The sequence below is a fragment of the Patella vulgata genome, chromosome 1, assembly GCF_932274485.2.
Source record: "Patella vulgata chromosome 1, xgPatVulg1.2, whole genome shotgun sequence".
NCBI lineage: Eukaryota > Metazoa > Mollusca > Gastropoda > Patellidae > Patella > Patella vulgata.
The window spans coordinates 74,238,024-74,258,204 of record NC_065879.2 but is presented as its reverse complement, the minus strand read 5'-3'; the positions used below and the strand labels follow the sequence as shown (position 1 = coordinate 74,258,204).

The window sequence follows — 20,181 nt, the reverse complement described above, 5'->3', positions numbered from 1 at the left end:
AACTCAAGCCCAGGATCGATTTATCCGTACCTTGGCCTTGAGAAATCGTGTCATCACAGCAAATCAGATCAGCGCTCGTCTTCAAACAGACACTGGTGTGAGAGTGAGTGGCCAGACGATTCGGAATCGACTGCATAGGGGTCACCTTCGCGCCCGACGTCCTCGCGTGATCCCTTGTTTGAGAGATCATCACATTCAGGCAAGACGTCGTTGGTGTAGGGATCGTCAACACTGGGATAATCGACGCTGGAGCAATGTGATGTTTTCAGATGAGTCAAGGTTCACTGTTGATTTTTTGGACAGACGTAGGAGGGTGTGGCGTCGTCGAAACGAGCGCTTCCAAGACGTTAACGTCATCAGACATGATCGATTTGGGGGTGGTTCTGTTATGGTGTGGGGAGGCATCACTGTTGCTGGAAGAACGGCTTTACATGTTGTTGCAGGGCGTGTTACAGGCCAGTACTACCGGGACAACATCTTGGCAGTCCATGTTGTGCCGTTCGCACGACGTCATGGCCGCCGTTTCATCTTCCAGGATGACAACGCAAGATGTCACAGGGCCAGGATCGTAACAGGTTACCTCCAACAACAGAACATCACCACATTACCTTGGCCAGCACTGAGTCCCGACCTCTCCCCCATCGAGCATGTCTGGGACATGCTTGGACAGAGGTTACGTCAACGTCAACAACGTCCTGCCAATGTCCAAGAACTTGCTGCTGCGTTGCAACAGGAATGGGACAATCTGGACCAAAATGACCTTAGACGTCTCATTAGGAGTATGCCACGTCGGATCAATGCTTGTTTGGCAAACAGAGGAGGATTTACCCGTTACTGACTTGGTTGTGATGCTGTGGTAACTTTGCTGTTTGACCCCGGGTATCATTTTACCCTTATAATGGTCAGTCTGTGCCTTACTTAGTCTAACGATCATTTGGAATAAATCGATGAATGTGAACTTCATTTCATTTTGTCATTTGTTTCTTCGTCAGTTTCATTAGGTGACTTTAATAACACTTAAAAATCAAATATCCCCTACTTTTTTTGAATAGTATATGTCTTTTCTGCGAAATATTGAAGTGAGACCCATTCAAACAATTTTTTTTTAATTCATATCATGGTTTTCAGATCAGTAGAGTATCTGTTGAAAAAGAAACAAAGTCAAATCTAACTTATATCAACAAATTAGCAAGACATTTTCACTCATAAATCATGCTTAAATGCATCAAATAGTACAATATAACTTGCTTTTTGGAAAACACTGCACAATTTAACTTGCTTTTGGGAAAATATTGAAGGGAGAAGGGAAGAGGTCATGCTCCAGTTTTACCCCCTTAAGTATTTTCAAAGATTATTTTTTGTTTAGTATGTACACGGTCGTTGTAAATTATTAGGCACTCTGATCAGTTCTTACAATTCATATGTTTTTTATTCTTTATTTAGTTTTTATGTTCTTACTCAATATTGTATGTACATGGAGGACTGTATCTTTTGGGCAGTGGTGGTAATTACATGTACCGGTATATGTACCATCAAAATTTACTGACAGCAGGCATACTGAGCAAAATCTCTTTTTATTGGCTTGAATCAGCAAGTCAGATGTGATGCTAAACATTATAAAAATAGTCCTGTGAAGATCTGATTCCTTGTCAATAGTGCAGTATCATGAGATAGGTAGTATTTCTATAGACTGGAGGCCAGTGTAGATTAGTCTATGTATAACTTATTATAACTTAGATAGTAAGCTCATAGTGTAAGTTTGTGTAACATTGTTGTATAATAGATCATGTAAGCAAATTATGATAAATTGGATTGTTTAGATTATATTGTACTATGAAATAATAATCAACAACATTAAAGGCTCAATACCACTCTTGTTGTAACTGAATAATATGTCCCAATCTTTATTCTGGTCAACAAATTGTACTATTTTACAATATTTCAATTAATTGATGATACAAATTTCATCTTAACACACCTTATTTAAAAATTTTGAAAAATTCAACATAATGGTTTGAAACGTCTAACGTAAACCTTTTCAAATGAAACTTCGATTTAAAAATATTTTCGAACCCTCTGGACAAGTAAAATAGGATGTAATGGATAATTTACAGAACAGGTAGGACACTTAAACATCTAGTACTTAGATAGAGATGTTATTTATTTTCTGGAGCTTTCAAGCCAGCAAGAGTGTTATTGTCTCTTTAAAGTATTGATCGGTGTGTTTTTTAAGTCTTGAAGCAGTAGTTGACCCCAATATCAAAGATTTAAAAAAAACCAGTCTACATTTAAGTGAATTCATAATCGTTGTGTCAAGGTAATTAACACTTTTTCAGTCTTTAGATGACCCCAAAAATAAAAATTAAAAAGAAAAACCCCTAAACACCTAACGACTGATCTAGGTGCACTCAATGTTTTTGAGTTCAGGTAATAATCAGTCTTTCAAATTTGAATAGGACATTTTTTTAATTAAATCATTGATGAAAACAACTAGATTATGATTGATTGACAATATTACAATAGTTCACAGTAATTTAGCAGGGTAGTATACATATTCTAGGGTAAAGTAATAAGAGTAACAGAAGGATGAGGTGTACGAAATCAAATACTGAGCCAGAAAGGACTTATTTTGTTACTTTTAAACTTAATATAAATAAAATAGTGGTATGCACACTGGTTATATTGTATGTGGAAATTATAGTATATACTCTTCAAAAAAAAGTTGGGGATATTGAAATGCAAATACCTATGCAGGTTGTGATATGATAAATATTCATGGACACTTGACATGCGTTGAGAGTATGTTCACAGATGAAGAACTTATCGCCCCAACAGAACCACTGAGCTGCATGTGCGACAATCGACAACACTGCAAGAATTGGCCGTGGCACTGCAAGAGGGGTGGGTGGGTCAGATTGCCCAAAATCGTGATTGGACAGTTGATTAGGAGCATTTCACGACGAATTGTTGAATGTCTGAGGATTGGTGGAGCAATTACTCATTATTAAGACAAATCAAAAATGTCCATTTTCACTTTTGACAGTGTATGAACTGTTTATGTTTATGTGTAGGCAATTGGCCTGTTATTAACGTACACTGGTTACCTCTAATAAAAACAGCAGTGCATTTCCCCTACTTTTTTTGAAGAGTATATATACAATCATTTATATGCATATAGTGTAACCTGTAGTGTTCACAGCACCGTATATATAGGTCAGCGATTTGAAATTGATTTGGGTTAAATATGTCAGTAAATATACAGGTGTCTGCTTCATTTATTTTACTGGTTACAGAAATTTGATTTTACAAGTACACATGTACCGGGTAGACTACCTGTAATTCGAATATTGAAACATTTCTTACCTTAAAGATACGTTCCCCGCGTACAAACTGGGTGATTTGGTGATGTATTTGGACTAAAAACATATTCAGACTGATTATTCTATCAAACTTTTGCTTAAATCCTTCTCAAAACACTGTTTTCGCGAGGGAATACCCCTACTATAAAAAATCTATTAAAACAAGTCATGTTTATGTCACGTGACTTAGCTGACGCACTACCTAGCAAGAGGTGCGAAGCCGGAGGAGAATCCATAAGTCATAAATATCGAAGCCTAATTAAATTCTTGGATTATCTACTGTTTTTTTCTGTGGTTCTTATCTCAGAAAGTGTTGTACGTTTAACCCTTCATCAAGTTTATCAACATATACATCAAGCGCTCAATCTTTGCATGCTACCTTTGATGTGACGCAAACAGACATTCCTAATTGTCAGCTGCCGATTAGGGAAACCCTTGCATTTTTGGCCTGTATGCCTTCCATGGGTGTTTTTAAGGGAATCCAATATTTTTCTAGTAAGATTGGATATTTTTACTTTCCATATATACCAAAATTGCCATTCTTTTATTGGAAATAACCACCCGATAAATACTTTTCTGGGAAAGTATCTTTAAAAGATAACGGATATAATATCTTTGAAAATAACAACATGCATATGTTTTTTAGACTTAATGATAATATTATTGTATAATGACTGCTGTTGCATTAAAAAATATTGAACAGTTTTGCTATATAGTCAAAAATATGTGTGAGAAATAATATTCAAATACATGGAATCCCAAACCCCAATTCCCCTTTTATATTTACATACGAATGAATTATCATTGTCACCTGTTGAATGTTAATTTGGAGTTTTAATTAAAAAAGAAATTCAGGTAAAAATTGGATAAGCTTAATAAATTTTACAAAAAGAAACTATACCTTATTTTGTCAGATGTTTGATAACAACCCTTGCTTCTGGAAGATTGGAGTAGAATTGTCACCTGTTTGTAAACACGTATAACTAAATATGATAAACAAAATAGTTTTATTTTACAATAGAGGGAGAAAGAGAAAAGCAGACGAACAGAGAAGCCATATTGATTTTTAGATCTGACACTGTAATAAAATGCACATGGTGACCCAGCACAGAAGAAAAATGAAATAATTAAATTGTAAACAGCCTGCTGATACTATAGATTATTACAATAACCCAACACGCTGACTTTCAACCTCTGGTTGTCAATATGAATCCACAATTTGATTACGACTCATTTGAAAGTGAGGCTAGCTTTGAGCATGACAGTTTAAACGGAAGTGAGAATTGTTTCAACATGGGAGCCAATGGCTCAACAGAAGAAACGGGCGAATCACTAGAAAATGATGACAAAATTGTCGACAAAGATGAATCGTCTGATGGATTAATAATATTAGACGAGGATTTTGTGAGTTTTAGTTCTAAATTGAATGACTTGATTAATAAAGGCTTCATATAGTGTTTTAATATAGACTGTCTTATCCAGCAGGTGTTTGGGTTAATCACTGCAATACTAACAATTTTAAATTATTAATGATTCTACTAATTACCCTGTACATAATCACACCAGTTTTATTAAATTACAATTATACACCCTAATTTTACAATTCTTACGTCCTCAACTGCACATCATCGTAACCCGCTGTATGGTTGGTTATCTATCTGATCAAAGAGCATTATATAATTGTCCATTAAGAATGTAATGTTCATATGTACCAAATTTCTAAAGCTGATATGAACGACAATTGATTTGGAGTTTGATGAGATATTTTCTTTTCTATTGCATCAGTTAAAAGCAACATCTTAGTTTAATAATAGTAATACGTAATATTTGAAGTCTCGGGAGAAGCTTTGACACTGCTGTTGATTCTTTTCCTCTCTGTTTTGCTTCTTCATATCTTTGAATAGCTTTGAGATGTGTGTCAGTCATTTTACTCCAAAGTTATACATATTGTTGAGTTAATTATTGATTGATATCACCTTACATGTATAACTTAACCCTTAAGCCTTTAACTATTGCTTTTGGGTTAGTCATCAAAGTTGAATAAAGTATGACTTAAATCATATTTAATTTGCATCAGTAGAGATGAAGAGGTTTAAGGAATCTAAATTCATTGATTTAGGACAAAATAAAGTATTGATGTGAGGTGACTCAATATATAGTATTGTGTTTTTGGCTTGCTGATGAGCACAAAATTTGTTATATCCTCAATACTGGATTTATATATAGATGTAACATTTTCACTGAAGTCAGATTGTCATCCCATAAAACAAACCAATGTATAAAATCTGAAGATTTATTTTTAACCCAAATCATAGAGGAGAGTGTTATTTTAACATTTACAATTCACCTTCAGCATGGACATACTGTAATACACAGAATGAAATAGACATTGATTGGGTGTTTTTAAGGAACACGTCATTGTCATGAAAAATCTCATTTGCATTTCTCCTTCTGCTATACAGTTAAAAGAGCATGTAAAATATATTTTACTTTTAGTGAATATAACTGGATGCATAGCAGACAATAATTCTGTTTGGAAAGAAATACATATTTCTGGTTATTACATATTTTAGGCCCAAGATTTTGCTACATGCATTGTATAAGTGTTTAATTATCCTTGTGGTTAATATTGTTGTGATTATCAAGTCACATATACAAATGAACAATGGAAATCTACTGACTATTTCTGAAATGATCAAATATCAGATTTGTCATTTGATTTGCAAACTACTTGTATATTATGTGTCCTATGATAACTGGGACTGTCCCTTTAAAAGCCCTGTGAGCTTCTCCAGGGTACCACTCACCTACTGATAAGAAGCACTGTGTAGTTAATGAGTTTCTCAAAATACACATGTACCATGTCTTACAATAAGCCACTTGTATTGAATGAATGTTAAGTTGCATTTCTATCCCTTTTCTCTATAGACTTGGCAATTAAACTTGCTTGATGAATATAAAATATTCAGTATGAAGTCAAAATTTTTAAATTAATAATAAGGTATTTGTCACTTACAGTCAGTGTTCGACACAAATGTCTGTCTGTAGACCCGAGGCTGACTGATTTATTGGAGGACTCCTGCTTGCCTACTTCACTCGGGTCCACCGGACCCTCGCCTTGTTATCTTGCATAATTAGTGCCAACATACAACTGTCGTGTAGAGAAGAGAGATAGAGTATAACGTCCACTCGACACAAACTAGGTCATTTCGGGAGGAAACGGGAGGACCCAGAGAAAACCCATGAGGTTGGACAGGCGACCCAACTCCTTGTCACGTACAACCGGGGAATCGAAGCCACGCCAGTTGACTAAATGACAGACCTTATGATACATGCGCTAATCAATTGACCATCCACTAGTAGTAATGAGTCAGACTATGATGTTGTCCTGGGATCTGCTGACAGAAGCCATAATAATAAAAACTAAACAATGAAAATATGTATTTTTCTATTTTTGAATTAATAGAAACATCCTCTGCAGATACTATCTTTAATTGCACTTTTTGCATATGAATAAAATACCACCTTGGTTGGGCCTGCGTGTCGCCTGAAGGACCCACATGATTATCTTTCACACAGGTCCTGCAGGTGCTTGGCAAATTTTTGTTTCGAACCCTGATTGCGTAATTTCATGAATAATTTCTTACCATATGTAAAGATGTACATTTAAAGGGCCAATCCCGATAATATTTTGGAGAATAAAACTGCTTAATTTTATGTTAAAATCCCTTAAAATCCTCTTTATTTGGGTCGAGCAACTAACTTAATATATGTGATATGTTTTTCAACAACTTAAACCTGTCAGTCTTCATCTGGAAATGGAGATCGGTGTCCCAAGCTGTATTATGCGGTGACTGGATAAAATCAGTCTTTTATTTTATAAAAATAATGTGTAGGTGAAATGTACCTTTCGTTATCAAGTACAGCATATGGGTCATGCACTGTATAGACCTCTAAAGGGACAGGAATCGATTATCAGGCAACCCTACGAAAAAATTGACCCGAAATCTTAAAAGGATTACGTGTCCGGATAAGCAGTTCTGACGTTCACGTCCAAATGACTCAATATTTTGAGCTGAAATTTTGAGACAAGGTACCATTTCTCTATATTTTCATACGTACTCAGACATTTATTTTTGTGACTCTGTTCAAATCGGGATAGTCCCTTTAAATTAGAAAGCAAATTAAGAACAAATTTTAAAATCAGTTTTAGACTATATTATGCTTGAAGGTAAAAACTGGTATAATATTAATGAATGACTCATAGTTTATCAGTCATAAAAATTGTTACATACCTGTATTAGGTTTATTTTTACTATACCTATAAGACAGCCTACCTGTAGACTGATTACAATTATTGGTTTTTATAACTATGTGTCATCAAGGTGTTTTCTGGTATTTCAACATAGTTTATTATGATAAATTATACATCACTAATCATTCTGTCTGATTCATTTAGTTTACTTTATTTCTCTATTCAGTTCAGTTGTGTTCAACATTCTCCTCATAGGACTTTCAGAATTCAATGTTTAACTTTAAAGTATAATTTAAATAATTAACCCAAAATTTCAAGTTTAGAAAAAAGGAAGGAAATTTGTGATAAAAGTGTGAGAGAAACAAAAAACTATTTTTATATGTGAATATCAATTTGAGAGTTTGTAATAGACCGTATTGATTTTTAGTGCAGAATATTTTTGTATTTGTCTTTAAATGAAAGAGTGTTTGCTGTGTTATATAAGATGTGCATTAATATAATAGATGGTCGTTGTTTATGTCAGCCGTTAGAGAAGCGTTATAATTATTATTGTACTTTAGATGTAGAGGATTATTGTAAACAGGTTAGTATATATACATGTATGTTATATTGTTCTAGTAGTAGTGTCTATAGTGGTCATGTGGCTGTGACAGCGGTTGCCTGGATTTATATTCGTACATGTATTGATATAATCTAGGGTTCGAAAACCAAGATGTTAGTGATGATATACTCTTTCTTTTGTTTTATCTTACATGTACTTGGTACTCAGCTTTAAGCATGCCAACATGTAACATTTTATAATACTGTATTTGCAGACTACTGATCAGGATTTGATTTTGGATAATCAGTAATTACAAGATTGTTTTTTTCAATAAAATGTTTTGTCTTTCATGTTATAGAAGATTGTAGTCAGAGTTGGCTTCATTTCAATATTCCTCTTTTTGAATGCTTGAAGACAACTATGTTTCAATTTAGGCAATCAACTCCTATATTTGCTAGTTTTTACCTGGTCACCTTTACAAAGTTGTTAAACCTCGCCCAGTGATCACACCTGGTGTACCTTTAACATTTGATGTAGATGTACCAATAGTGGTCATCTTAGTAAACTATTTATATAGTTGTTTGTTAGTTATTTGCTCCTGACCATATAAAGACAACCTTAGTTAAAATTATAATTAAAGATACATTATGGGAGATTAGATAATGAGTTGGCAGTTTTCACTATAATAGTTAAAAACTAGATAATGTAAAGGCAATTTGCTGAAAATTTTATTCAAATTGATCCACTATGAACCAAGAATTAAGCAATTGAATTTGAGGTCTAGCCTCGATCATCATTACTAGAGTCGGTACGATAAAAAACATAGTCTCGATTATCTACTTTTTTATTTAATAATCAAAGAGCATTAAGCAGCAGATAGGATTCTAATCCAGAAAATATCCCAAGCTAGCGATGCCATTAAGAGTGGATTATGGTCTGGATAAGTTAATTAATGTCTAATTAATAATTTAGATAACATTTAAGGCCTAAAGAAAGATGTGCAATTGGCAGATTTAGCTCTTGCATAATGTATGTTTAACTTTTATATTTGATTTGGTAAATGGGTACATGTATGGTTTTGTGTCTATGATTATTTGTGCAGTTGTCTGGCATTGTATTTTAATAACAGGCTGTCGGTGTGTGTTAATACAGAAACTGTGTAATTGGTGTTGATACATACATGTACATGTTTAATAATTGATAGTATGTAAAGAATGTTTGTATGACTATTCTATCAAATATTTATTGATCTGATACAGTCAGTCTAATAACAATATCATACATTAATATAGTAACTTCACACTAGTCAGTGACATACTTAACTACGAACAACAATAATATGCTGTAAAAGAAAAGAAATAATTGTGAAAATGCTAATCTGATTCTGATGAACAGTTTATTTCACTGTTTTGATTCAACAAACAGGATTCACTCCATATATTAAATGCAAGGTCATCAAGTTCTATGGCCTAGAGTAACTATAATGCACTTTTCTTGAATACATTCTCATAATATTATACATGTTGTAATCTAAAAAATCTAGGTTTTGTGACTTTTAATAGGAGTGTATTACATGTATCTTTTTTTTATTTTAATCTTTACAATGTTTTTGATTAGTCAGCGATTTTCAGAAATTGATGATCTAGTCTTTATGTAAAGCCACATGTATATATGATGGTCTTAATGTAATTGTGCTTATGTCCTAGTCGATAGCCGCACAAAGCAATTTTAATTTACAGAGAACCAGTATTGTTTAGTATGAAAATATTTTTGTTATATTTTCAGGCCAAGTTAAGAGCTTCTTTGTCGTGGATACTACAGAAAGCCTACAAAAATAACATTCCATCTGATTTTAAAGATCCATTTTATGAAAAAGATGATGGTAACTGGGTACTCAAGCCTGTTATAATTAATGCTCTGTCATCCAGTGAACTATATTGTCAAGCTTGTAATAATATCTTCCCGGAATGGAAAGGTAAATTTATACCTCAATATTTTTTTGTTATATTGTTTGTGTCTTACTCATAGTCATCTCATGTAGCAACTAATCTTTAAGAATCAAGAAATGTTTTCTCAGACCTTGCTAGAATATTTTACTGCCACTCAGCAATACTGGCAGACAGAATGCTAATTATTTAAATTCTTAATTTTATAAGCAATCATGGAGGTGTTAAAATTGAAAAATTCAAGTTGCTACATATGGCCCAGGTTGCTCAGTCCATTTTCAAATGAACCTAGCTGAATTGTGTCACTATGGGTCATCCATACGCTTCCATGTACTATTTTATATTGATAATTTTAACCCAAAAATATTCATTGATAATTTGCTATGTACATTTATTCTGAATAATATTTATGATTATCACATACAAAAAAGTACCTATTCTCATTGATTCATTTTACTAAATATTTATATTCTAAAATATTAATATCAACCAGCAATCATGAAAGTATTAAAATTGAGAAATTCAAAGACAAGAACATACATTTTGTGTGCGAAATTTGTAGAAAGAAATCTTAAATAATGTTAAATTTTAGGAACTATACCGTACTGTATGCAAAGCTCCTTAACTGCTCAAGTGTATAATCTACATGTACATACGTACATATTCAATTTTCAGGACATGCCAGTGTAATTCAAGTTTTGTCGCGTAAAGGAATATATGTAACAGATAGCGATGATGTTGCTGTCACAGATACAGTTCTCTCTAAAACAGCTCCCTTTCACGTGGTGAGTTATTAAATGTTTCACATGATTTTGAAGTGGAAAAGCCTGCATGACAAACAATTCTAAATTCATTGTCATTGTTAGTATAACTTTTGACATGTAAAGCTTGTGTGCAGCGAGTCAGAACATATATGCAGCTAGTCTAGCAGGAGATACATGTTATGATTATAGTCATGAATATTCATGTGCATACATTTTCCTTAATTAGGGAGGTGTTCCTCCTATTCTTCTTTGCATTTAAAACATTCAAGGTTGTTTACTCTTAAAATAGCTGAAGGCAAACAATTAAAAATGTCTAATTTCAATGAATTAGATACAACAAAGTACTATGGTTCCTGGTTCAAAATTGATAGTGCACTTAGAAAAAATCACTTTGCAATGCATTTATTTTTAGTCCTTCATGTATTCAAAATAAAAACGAACAGTTTCGAAATGACAAGATGTTAAAATCCATTCAATTTATTTTCTGTTATGAGCGTATTATGTAGTTCACCACTCCATAAACTAGATTCTTCACCAGAATGTCCAATGTTCAAATCCTGCACACATAACTGCACGAATAGGCCATGTATTAGTTGGTCTCAAAATAACCAAAGTATTGTCTTGCCAACCCCATTCTATTTCTCTGTTATTCTATAAGATAGAACAACAGTAAAGGTGTGTAGCTTCTAGTCTAACTTTGTTTTAATTTATATTTTTTATAGAAAGGACATTTAGCATTAATATATGGGTTAATGATGGCATATGCTGCTGAAACAACAAATGTAGAACTGGTTGTCCAGGCGGTTAGGTAGGTATAGATATATGTTGAAGCACGTCTTTTATTAGTAGAATGTATACTTACAACTACTGGTAGTATCAATCATTCCAGTTAGCCAGAAACAACTTACTATTATTCATCACATCAAATTAGTGCCCTAACCCCTTGGGGCCCATTTCACAAGCACATGCAAGGGTTAAAGGAACAAGTATGTAAATGGAATGCCAAAATGTGACAAAATAGTGAATTTACCTTGCCTGAAATGTATATTAGCTTATAATGTTGTTAGGTAACTCATTTAAAGAATTTTATTGTTCAGTTACATGTACATGTATAGGAGTGACTTGATATTAGTATTACATTTATAACTTGGGCAAGTAAATGTAGAAATATAGACATGGATGTCCTGGTACTTGCAATGTGTGAAATTCACAGACTTTTAATATACAAAATGATGTCAATGTAATTTTGCTTGAACTTCATGAAATAATCACAATTTATTAGCATTTATATGCACGATTTTTGTCTTTTCAGTAAGTCTTTATTTCTGTATCAACTTCAGGCTTAATGTCAATTTTAATATTGTTGTTTTTCTTTAAGACGTTTTGCAACATTTAATGCCTCAAGTGAACTACCTACATCAGCAGAAGATACAGCTGTATTCTGGTTAAATAAAGTTTGTAGTGCTGCTCAATTCAAAGATACGTCTGCACAACAGTTACTACAAGGGGAGACAAATCAGAAGGTAACTTAAAACACTCAAGAGTCCAACTGGAATGAAGTTTTAAAAAAGTTAAAAAAATTTACAAAATGGATGTCTTTTCTTTATAAATGAAAGAATTTTTTTTTTACCTATCCATGCCTACTAATAAACATGTCAGTTGTGCCACTGGCAATTTTGATATAAAAAAGGTTGTGTATTTTTTGAGCTCAGTTAGTCTATGCCATCCAACATTTGGTACTTCAGTGTCTGAAAACAACAAGCTTTCTAGAAATAAAATGGAGTTTAATGTCTTGTTATACTGCATAAAACAGACTACTGAAGATGGGCATATGTCATGCAGTTTGCTATTTGGGAGTATTTATCCTGGAAGCGGTTCTTATTTCGATTTCCAGTGGGGGTTGGATGGCCAAATGGTAAGCATGTGCACGCTGTATCATAAGGTCTAGCGTGGTTTCGATTCTCCGGTTGTAGCGGAGAATTGAAATAAAATTGAACCATATGTTAGTCCCGAAATGACATAGTTTGTGTCAAGTGGACGTTAAACCCCATTTCTCTGTCTCTTTATTTTGATTTCCAATTGTCATAGTTATTGTTTGAAAAAAAGACCCTAGAGGAGACTGTACAATGTATTTATAAAAGTTTGATGTTTTGATGAAATTTTTTTTAATGAAATTTGATATATACATATTTTTGTTTTATTTTTAGGTACGAATAGTAAGTAGAACACCTGTTAAAGATGGTGTACATGTACCTGTTATACAGAATCTATGTGAAGATATTGGTGATGGTAGTTCATTAGCTGTTGTTATTAGTTTCTATTGTCCTCAACATCTTAAATATTCAGGTAAATATATCAAGTACCATTCTCAACAATCCTGTATTCATTAACTCAGTTGGTGCAGAAATTTACGATTTTAAACCTTATCTAATTTCCTTGGTAAGAAAAGAACTGTTATTCTTGTATTGAAGTTGTGACCCAACTTGATAATTAAATGGTCGCATGTCTTAAAGATACATTATGGGAGATTAAATAAAGAGCTGGCAGTTCTCACTATAATACTTAAAAACTTGATAATGTAAAGGGAATTTGCTGAAAATTTCAGTCAAATTGATCCACTCTGAACCGAGATTTCAGCGATTGAATTTTCGTCCTAGCTTCGATTATCACATAGTCTCGATTATCCATTTCATGATTAAATCATGAATGAAAGTTGAGCAGCAAAACCGATCCTAATCCAGTAAATATCGCAGGCTAGCATTGACTTTGGGAGTTGATTATGGTCTGGATAAGTTAATTGATGTCTAATTAATAATTTAGATAACATTTCAGGCCTAAAGAAAGACCTGCAATAGGCAGATTTAGCTCTTGTATGATGCATGTTTAAGTGTAAATTGTTATGATTGTCCGGTAATATGACAGTGATGGTTCTATCCTTACTAAGGGTAACTAAAATAGTAGCACCTCAATGGGTAATTCCAAGATGAAATATATATTTCACGCCTTTCATTTTGACTGTCTTTGTTTGTCATTAAACTGACTGGCAAGATAATATTTTCAGGGATATCAAAAATCATATTGAAAGTTGACATAGTACAAACCATCAACTATAACAGAGTTTGTTTGTGGCTAATAATTGTACCCATCTTTCAAAAGAAAGCAGGGGACTATAAATTATATTCTGTCTGCCTGTCACACTATAACCCTGCTTCTAATTGAGCTAGAATGTTCCAACTTGTGTAAATGTTCACTAAGTAAATGTTTTAACCTCACTGGCTTGCTTATATAATTATAAATATATATTTGTATGGATATTTAAAATACTTTTACTTTCCTTTCAGATATTTGTTTAAAAGAAAATCTTGGAATAGCTGATTCGTTATATAATTTACGTTTAGTGAGAACTTTCTGTGAAAATCATTTACCTCTATCATGTTTTCATTTTACGTACGAGGACTTGTTATACAGTAATAATAAAATGAAGGAGAATATTTTAGCATTTATTGCTGATTTATTTTATTGGTTTGAGATAAATCCAGCATCATGTGTACAAAGATCAACACAGAATGATCAAGAAATGTCTGATGGTAAGTATTTTAGGTTTATGAAGCAAGGGGGTAACAATGATTTGAAGATATGGTGTGTCCAAATTTTCCAATGCATTACACCTTTGATGAGATGTCGGTCATCTAAGCAAGTCATGGATTCAAACCTACAATTGTACATGACTAAGAATAGGTTTGTTTATATCCATCTTGAAGTGGAGACATCTAGCTCAGAGATGTCTTGAAGTCGTATCCTAACTGGGTTTTCCTCCCTTGTTTAGTTGTTTGTTGTTTATAAACGTGAATTCCAATTACCGTTACTAAATAGAGCATCAAATTAGTAAGACAGCACATCCCAAAAAATACATAAAAAGTGTTTTAGTGCTCACAGGACTAGAAGAAAGGTTTCTAAGAGCTTTTCACACAATACTGTGTGGGATGGCTCTCGGCAGAAGTGGATATATACTGCTGTCCAGACTACTGTTCATTTTACTCATTATAAACGTCACCTATTCTGTGCCGTGTGAAACAAGACCCTGTGGTGAATGCTGGAGACAGATTTTACAATACATATAACTTTTTATTTTCAGTTAAAAATGGAGGAACCCCTTCTGTCAGTAGTGCTACGAAAAAAAGTTTTCAGAAAACAGCAGATGAGAGTCGGCGTAGTGGCCAAGATATAAATAGAACAGCACCTAGTCCTACGTAAGATATTGTTGATTATTTATAAAGTAATTTTATAGAATTTACAAATGACAGGATAATAAAGTAACACAGTTGTATTTTGTCAGGAGTATAAAACATTTAAATAACTCTAAGTAAACTGTCTCGGCCATTTTGTTTGGTAATCATAAATCAGACAAGGGTAAACTATGTGTTCACTATTGAATAATCTTACTCCAGCAAATCTAATATCCCTAGAATAGTTTCCTCTTGAGGAGAAAATGGACGCTAAAGTGTAATATCAGCTTGATATATAGATGGGATTGAGAATATGAAAGCAAATTGCCTATAAGTTTGTAGATGACTGAAATAGTGATGTGTCAGATTTTTACCAAACGACATGGCTAAGACATTAGTAATTATTTATTACAACTTGGGCTTGGTACTACTAACTAAGAATTCAAAGTAAACATGAAATTTTGATACTGTCAATAATAAAGTTACTTTTGGGATCTGTTTTGTTGATTAAATGTATTTATGAAGTTATATTAAATCTAGTCTGCATACTGTATGTCAAAATTCAACTGTACCAAAAAGCAGTCTGATCAAATACAGATCCCGTGACTTTAATAATTCAAATTAAGATCTTGCTGTTTTCAGAGATTATTTTGAAATGGCTCCTGTATTTGAATCATTGCATCTAAGTTCAATCCAGAACAAAGCTATATAAATTTTCACAATAAATTTATACACAAAATCATTTCTTTTAAAGAGTGAAATTAAATCAAATGTTTATAAATGCATGATCGTTTAAATGTCGTAATTGAACAGCCCAGTCAGCATGCTGTGGCTAGAGATGTTGTCATTTACCCTACCTCCTGCCTGCTGTTTTCATTACTTTTTTTTACCAGTGACCAGCCAGCATCCGTTTCACTTATTTTGCTTAATTTATTTAAGTTGCCCAGGGTCATTAATTGGGTTGTTTGTGGTTTCATTGATGAATTCAAATGTAGATAAATTATGTATTAAGATCAAAACTATCTTTGAAAAACAACTTTGTGCATTATTGAATACTTATACAATCTTTTGTGCTAGTTTAATACATTATGTGATAGTGTTGGCTGTAACTTTTAATTGGAAATTTGGTATTAAAATAGTCTGACACAACTGAAGAATAGATTGTTTCAGTTGTCATGGTCCCAAAATCTGCCCATTCAGTGTGCTATTTATGTCATAAAACCTGTATCATAAAATGAATTATCTAATTTCTAAACAGAAGTGAAAGGGGCAGTCGCCTTCCTCTCTTACAAAGACGTCAATCCGTGGAGAAAACAAAACTTCCGAGATATTCTAAAGATGACGGGGCACATATACCGAGGCCGACATCCATACGAGGTTCTCGACGAGCTCAGTCATTGGCTGGACCTCGAGATAAGCAAGTCATTGAGGAATCGCTTTCGCTGCTAGCTTGGCAAGATTCTCCACATCAAAAGCCATCTACTACTAAACTACCTAGTTCTAAACAAAGGTTTAAAAATCATACACTAATCTCAACTTAAGTCTTTCTATTGTTTGGTTTATCTCCAAAAACTAGTAGTTTTTTAAATTTTCTATTTATTTTTTCTATCCTTTTATGCTGTGGAAGATATATATCCTGTCATTTTTTTCCTTCAATTAAAAAACTTTATTAGTAATAGTGTTTTTTTGTTTTTAAATATTATATTATTGTGCATTTTAGTTTACATGTAATTGATAAAATTTAATTTTGTATTAATTTTTTTTATAAAAGTATATTTTGTCGCTGCAGAGTCAAAAAGTCATATCTGGGTTTTGCAAATTGCTTAGCAGTCAGGAATTGTGATACCAAACAAAATTTTGTATTTTTATAGATTTTCTAAAATATTTTTATATTAAGCAGTGTACGTGTAGTAGTACAAATCAGGCTTAACATTCAGGGCTGAAATAAGGAGTGAAAATTAGTAATTTATAGTTTCATACAGTAAAGATGTATCTCGGTGATAGATTTACTGTTTTAATGGCTTAATTTCAACAGATATGTAACTAACCTTAAAACAATATTCACTACTTTCGGTTTGTAATACTTTTGGAAGTCATAAAGTTAGAAGCAAAAGTGTGAATTTTGTAAAATATTGACTCCCCACCGATGATATATATGAGTTTTGTGGTGTGGGGTGGGTGGGGAGATGCATGCTCTCTATCTTTATCTTCATGCATGTTTTAATGTTGTTTATCTTGTGTATGGTACTTGAGTGACTTTCACTTTCAGCTAAAATATGATCTATTATATGATCTATTATAGAATGAAATCAATCTTTTATTAAACAGTCATAATTATGACCAAGTAGGCTTCAGTCAAATTCTGAGTTTACTTCTAATTGCTCCTTTTAATAAGTGATATTTAATAAGTGATTGGAGTTATCTCCCGTGTTTCTAAAATACTGGTACACAGATTGAAATGGATTGGTAGCTTGAAATACATAATGTAGTGCAACAACCATTTTACTTATTTGATCTAGTCTTCAAATATTAGTGTGCAATACTTATTAAACAGCTACATGTACATCAGTACAGGTAATTAATGAGGTAAAGGGGCATTGTCACCCTTGCAAAATAAAACATTTTTTTAAAAAATAATATACTGAGGTTAAGATTTGTGCACCTAAGATTTTTCACGAGTGTTTAATAAAACTGTTTTAAAATTGACAGTCTAAATGTCTACAAATATATCTCAACTGTACTTAGTCTCAAATTATTTTAACAATTTAAATTAAAAATGTAAGTTCTAACGATGCAGTTAAATCATGGCAGATTTATTATTATTTTTATGCCAACGGTCACAGACCTCCAAGGACTTAAGATTGAGTAAGGCTGATTTATAACACCTGTCAGGTCCATTAATAGCTACACCTGTGTAGAAAAATTATATTAAAAATTAAAACAATTAAAAATGTTTTCTGTCCTATCCTTGATGATATATGGTTATATTCTTAGACTAGGGATATAATTTGTGTTTCATTGATTGATATTTTTCAGGTTTGCCAGTACTGATAGAGATAGTAGAGATAAAGCCTTGCTAGCTAATGTTTCTATAGACTCAGAAGTCCATGAAAGTTTTTCCGATACCTACATAGATTTAGGAGATTTGGATAAGAGTATGACGCCGAGACAGTCACGACAGCCAAACGTTATGGATCCAAGTCATCCGGATTATATGGAAATAGAAAGCGTAACATCCAACAGTTCACGATCACGAGTGTCCGTTCTCCCCTCAAATCCCAACAATCACCAAGAACCGTTAACACCCGCTCGATTAAAGACATCAAAAGAGAAAGTCAGTAATCACTCAAAAGCAGAAGAACGAGGACATGGTCGTAAAAAGGTAACATCTCCAACAAAACCGAAGAAAAAATCCCCATTCTCTTCTGTATCCCCAGCTGCAGAAGATATGCTAGTTACCCCCTTTCCAGATGATCAACTTTCATGGAAAAGTTCTGAGTCGAATGGGTCGGGCAAAAAGGAACCAGAATCTTTTTACATGAATTCCCAAGTTGCTGAAGAAGGGGAGGTTACTGCAAGTTATACAATACCAGGTCAAGTTCACACCCTTCATAGTGCTCGAGCTGCAGGAATTCCGGTTGTGGAGGGTTCTGAAGAATTTCGTCGTTTGGTGTCTCGTGAAGGCAGCGTGACTAGTAGTAGAAGTTCTGGAGACTTTTCTGACCATGAGTCTCACAAAATCCACTACGACCATAAAGCCAGGGAAGCTGTGGAGATGAAAAATGGGGATCAGTCTGGTTCGTCAACCTCAAGTTCACAATCGAAACCAGCACCAATTCTAATCACAGAAAAACTTCCTCCTCCAAACATGACGAGCATTATTGATCGATCAAAGAAACCCCATACAACAAATTTCGCGGAGATTAAACGGTTGAAAGAGACATATGGACAAGTGGATAACTCTGGGTTGGTGTATATGCAGCATGGTCAAGAAGCAAGTCCAACTCATTCTCCGTTGAAATCAGCCTTTCTCAACAAACAACAAGATGCTGCAAAAAAGACGTCCTTTGCTGCGTTACCTAATGAAACAACATGGCAACAGAGTGCTCAAAGATCAAGCAATCAGAATCAGAACAATTCCAGGGTGGAGGATATCGATAGCCCAAGTCAACCACTAGCAACAGAGTTAATGTCGCTGAAGATGAAGCTAGATGAAAAGAGAAAAGAAATCGAACGAAAGAAACATCGTACAGAGTTACAACATCAAAGACTGCGACAGAGAATGGGAAAAGCTGCGTTTCTTCAAGTTGTGTCCAAACATCTGCCGGATAAAGATGGTAGTATCCAAGAGGAAGAGCCGGAGCCTTCACACAGTCAACGTCTGGCTGCTGATGTCCGGGAACGCTTGGGACAAATGTCTCTGCCAGGTCAAAGGTCGTTGCTAGGTGAATCTAGTCCACAAACTGAACCTCATAGGCCGACAACTTTAGTCGATGTTCCAAATCCATCAGGTGCTGCTGCTGCTTCTAAAAATAATTTTTCACGTGATGATATTCAACACACTATTGACAACGTAAAGAAAAAATGGTTTAAAGATGATGAAATGTCAACATCATCACAGAGTTTACCAGAGAGGCGTGACAGTTATCCTAGTCGTAGAGATAGTCGTGAAGAGTCGCGCTCTTTAACCCAATCACCTGTTCCTCATAAAATTAATGCTATGGAGGGTTCAGATCATTCCTCCCAAGGAAAGGGGGATCATCAGTCATTTGAAGATTATGAAGGGTCTTTAGATAGGTTGAATTATAGTCTCACAGAGCTCCAAGGAGAAATTGCGAGGTTATCGCTGCAACATGAGCAGATAAAATCCGCAAAATCACCTCCTGATTCTCAACCCAGTTCTGTCCATCATCCACAAGCAGCCCATACCTTGCCTCATCCAGGACATACAAGTTCCAGACAATCAATACCAGATAGAACTTACCAGAGCCAGACATTACCCAGAAGTCAGTGGAAGGTTTCTGAAACATCTCGACAACCTACAGGATATACGTCTTCAAATCTAGCTGCGGCACTGGAAGGTAAGAGTC

The 20,181-nt window shown here is 33.9% G+C and overlaps 1 protein-coding gene across 6 annotated transcripts in view; it reads left to right on the top strand.

Moving 5' to 3' along the window:
- The window catches only part of LOC126811629 (calmodulin-regulated spectrin-associated protein 1), a 54,894-nt gene that overhangs the window by 15,738 nt on the left and 18,975 nt on the right, over positions 1–20,181 (top strand). For 5 of the 6 annotated variants that reach the window (XM_050537452.2, XM_050537442.2, XM_050537436.2 and 2 more), the window contains exons 1-9: positions 4,544–4,763; positions 9,941–10,130; positions 10,777–10,886; positions 11,588–11,673; positions 12,244–12,388; positions 13,073–13,211; positions 14,207–14,452; positions 15,001–15,115; positions 18,128–20,172. In XM_050537452.2, coding sequence (XP_050393409.1) covers positions 4,566–4,763; positions 9,941–10,130; positions 10,777–10,886; positions 11,588–11,673; positions 12,244–12,388; positions 13,073–13,211; positions 14,207–14,452; positions 15,001–15,115; positions 18,128–20,172 — 3,274 coding nt within the window. In that variant the 5' untranslated portion in view covers positions 4,544–4,565. Of the gene's footprint in view, positions 1–4,543; positions 4,764–9,940; positions 10,131–10,776; positions 10,887–11,587; positions 11,674–12,243; positions 12,389–13,072; positions 13,212–14,206; positions 14,453–15,000; positions 15,116–18,127; positions 20,173–20,181 lie in introns of those variants that run through there. The other variant, XM_050537445.1, reaches the window with a different exon arrangement.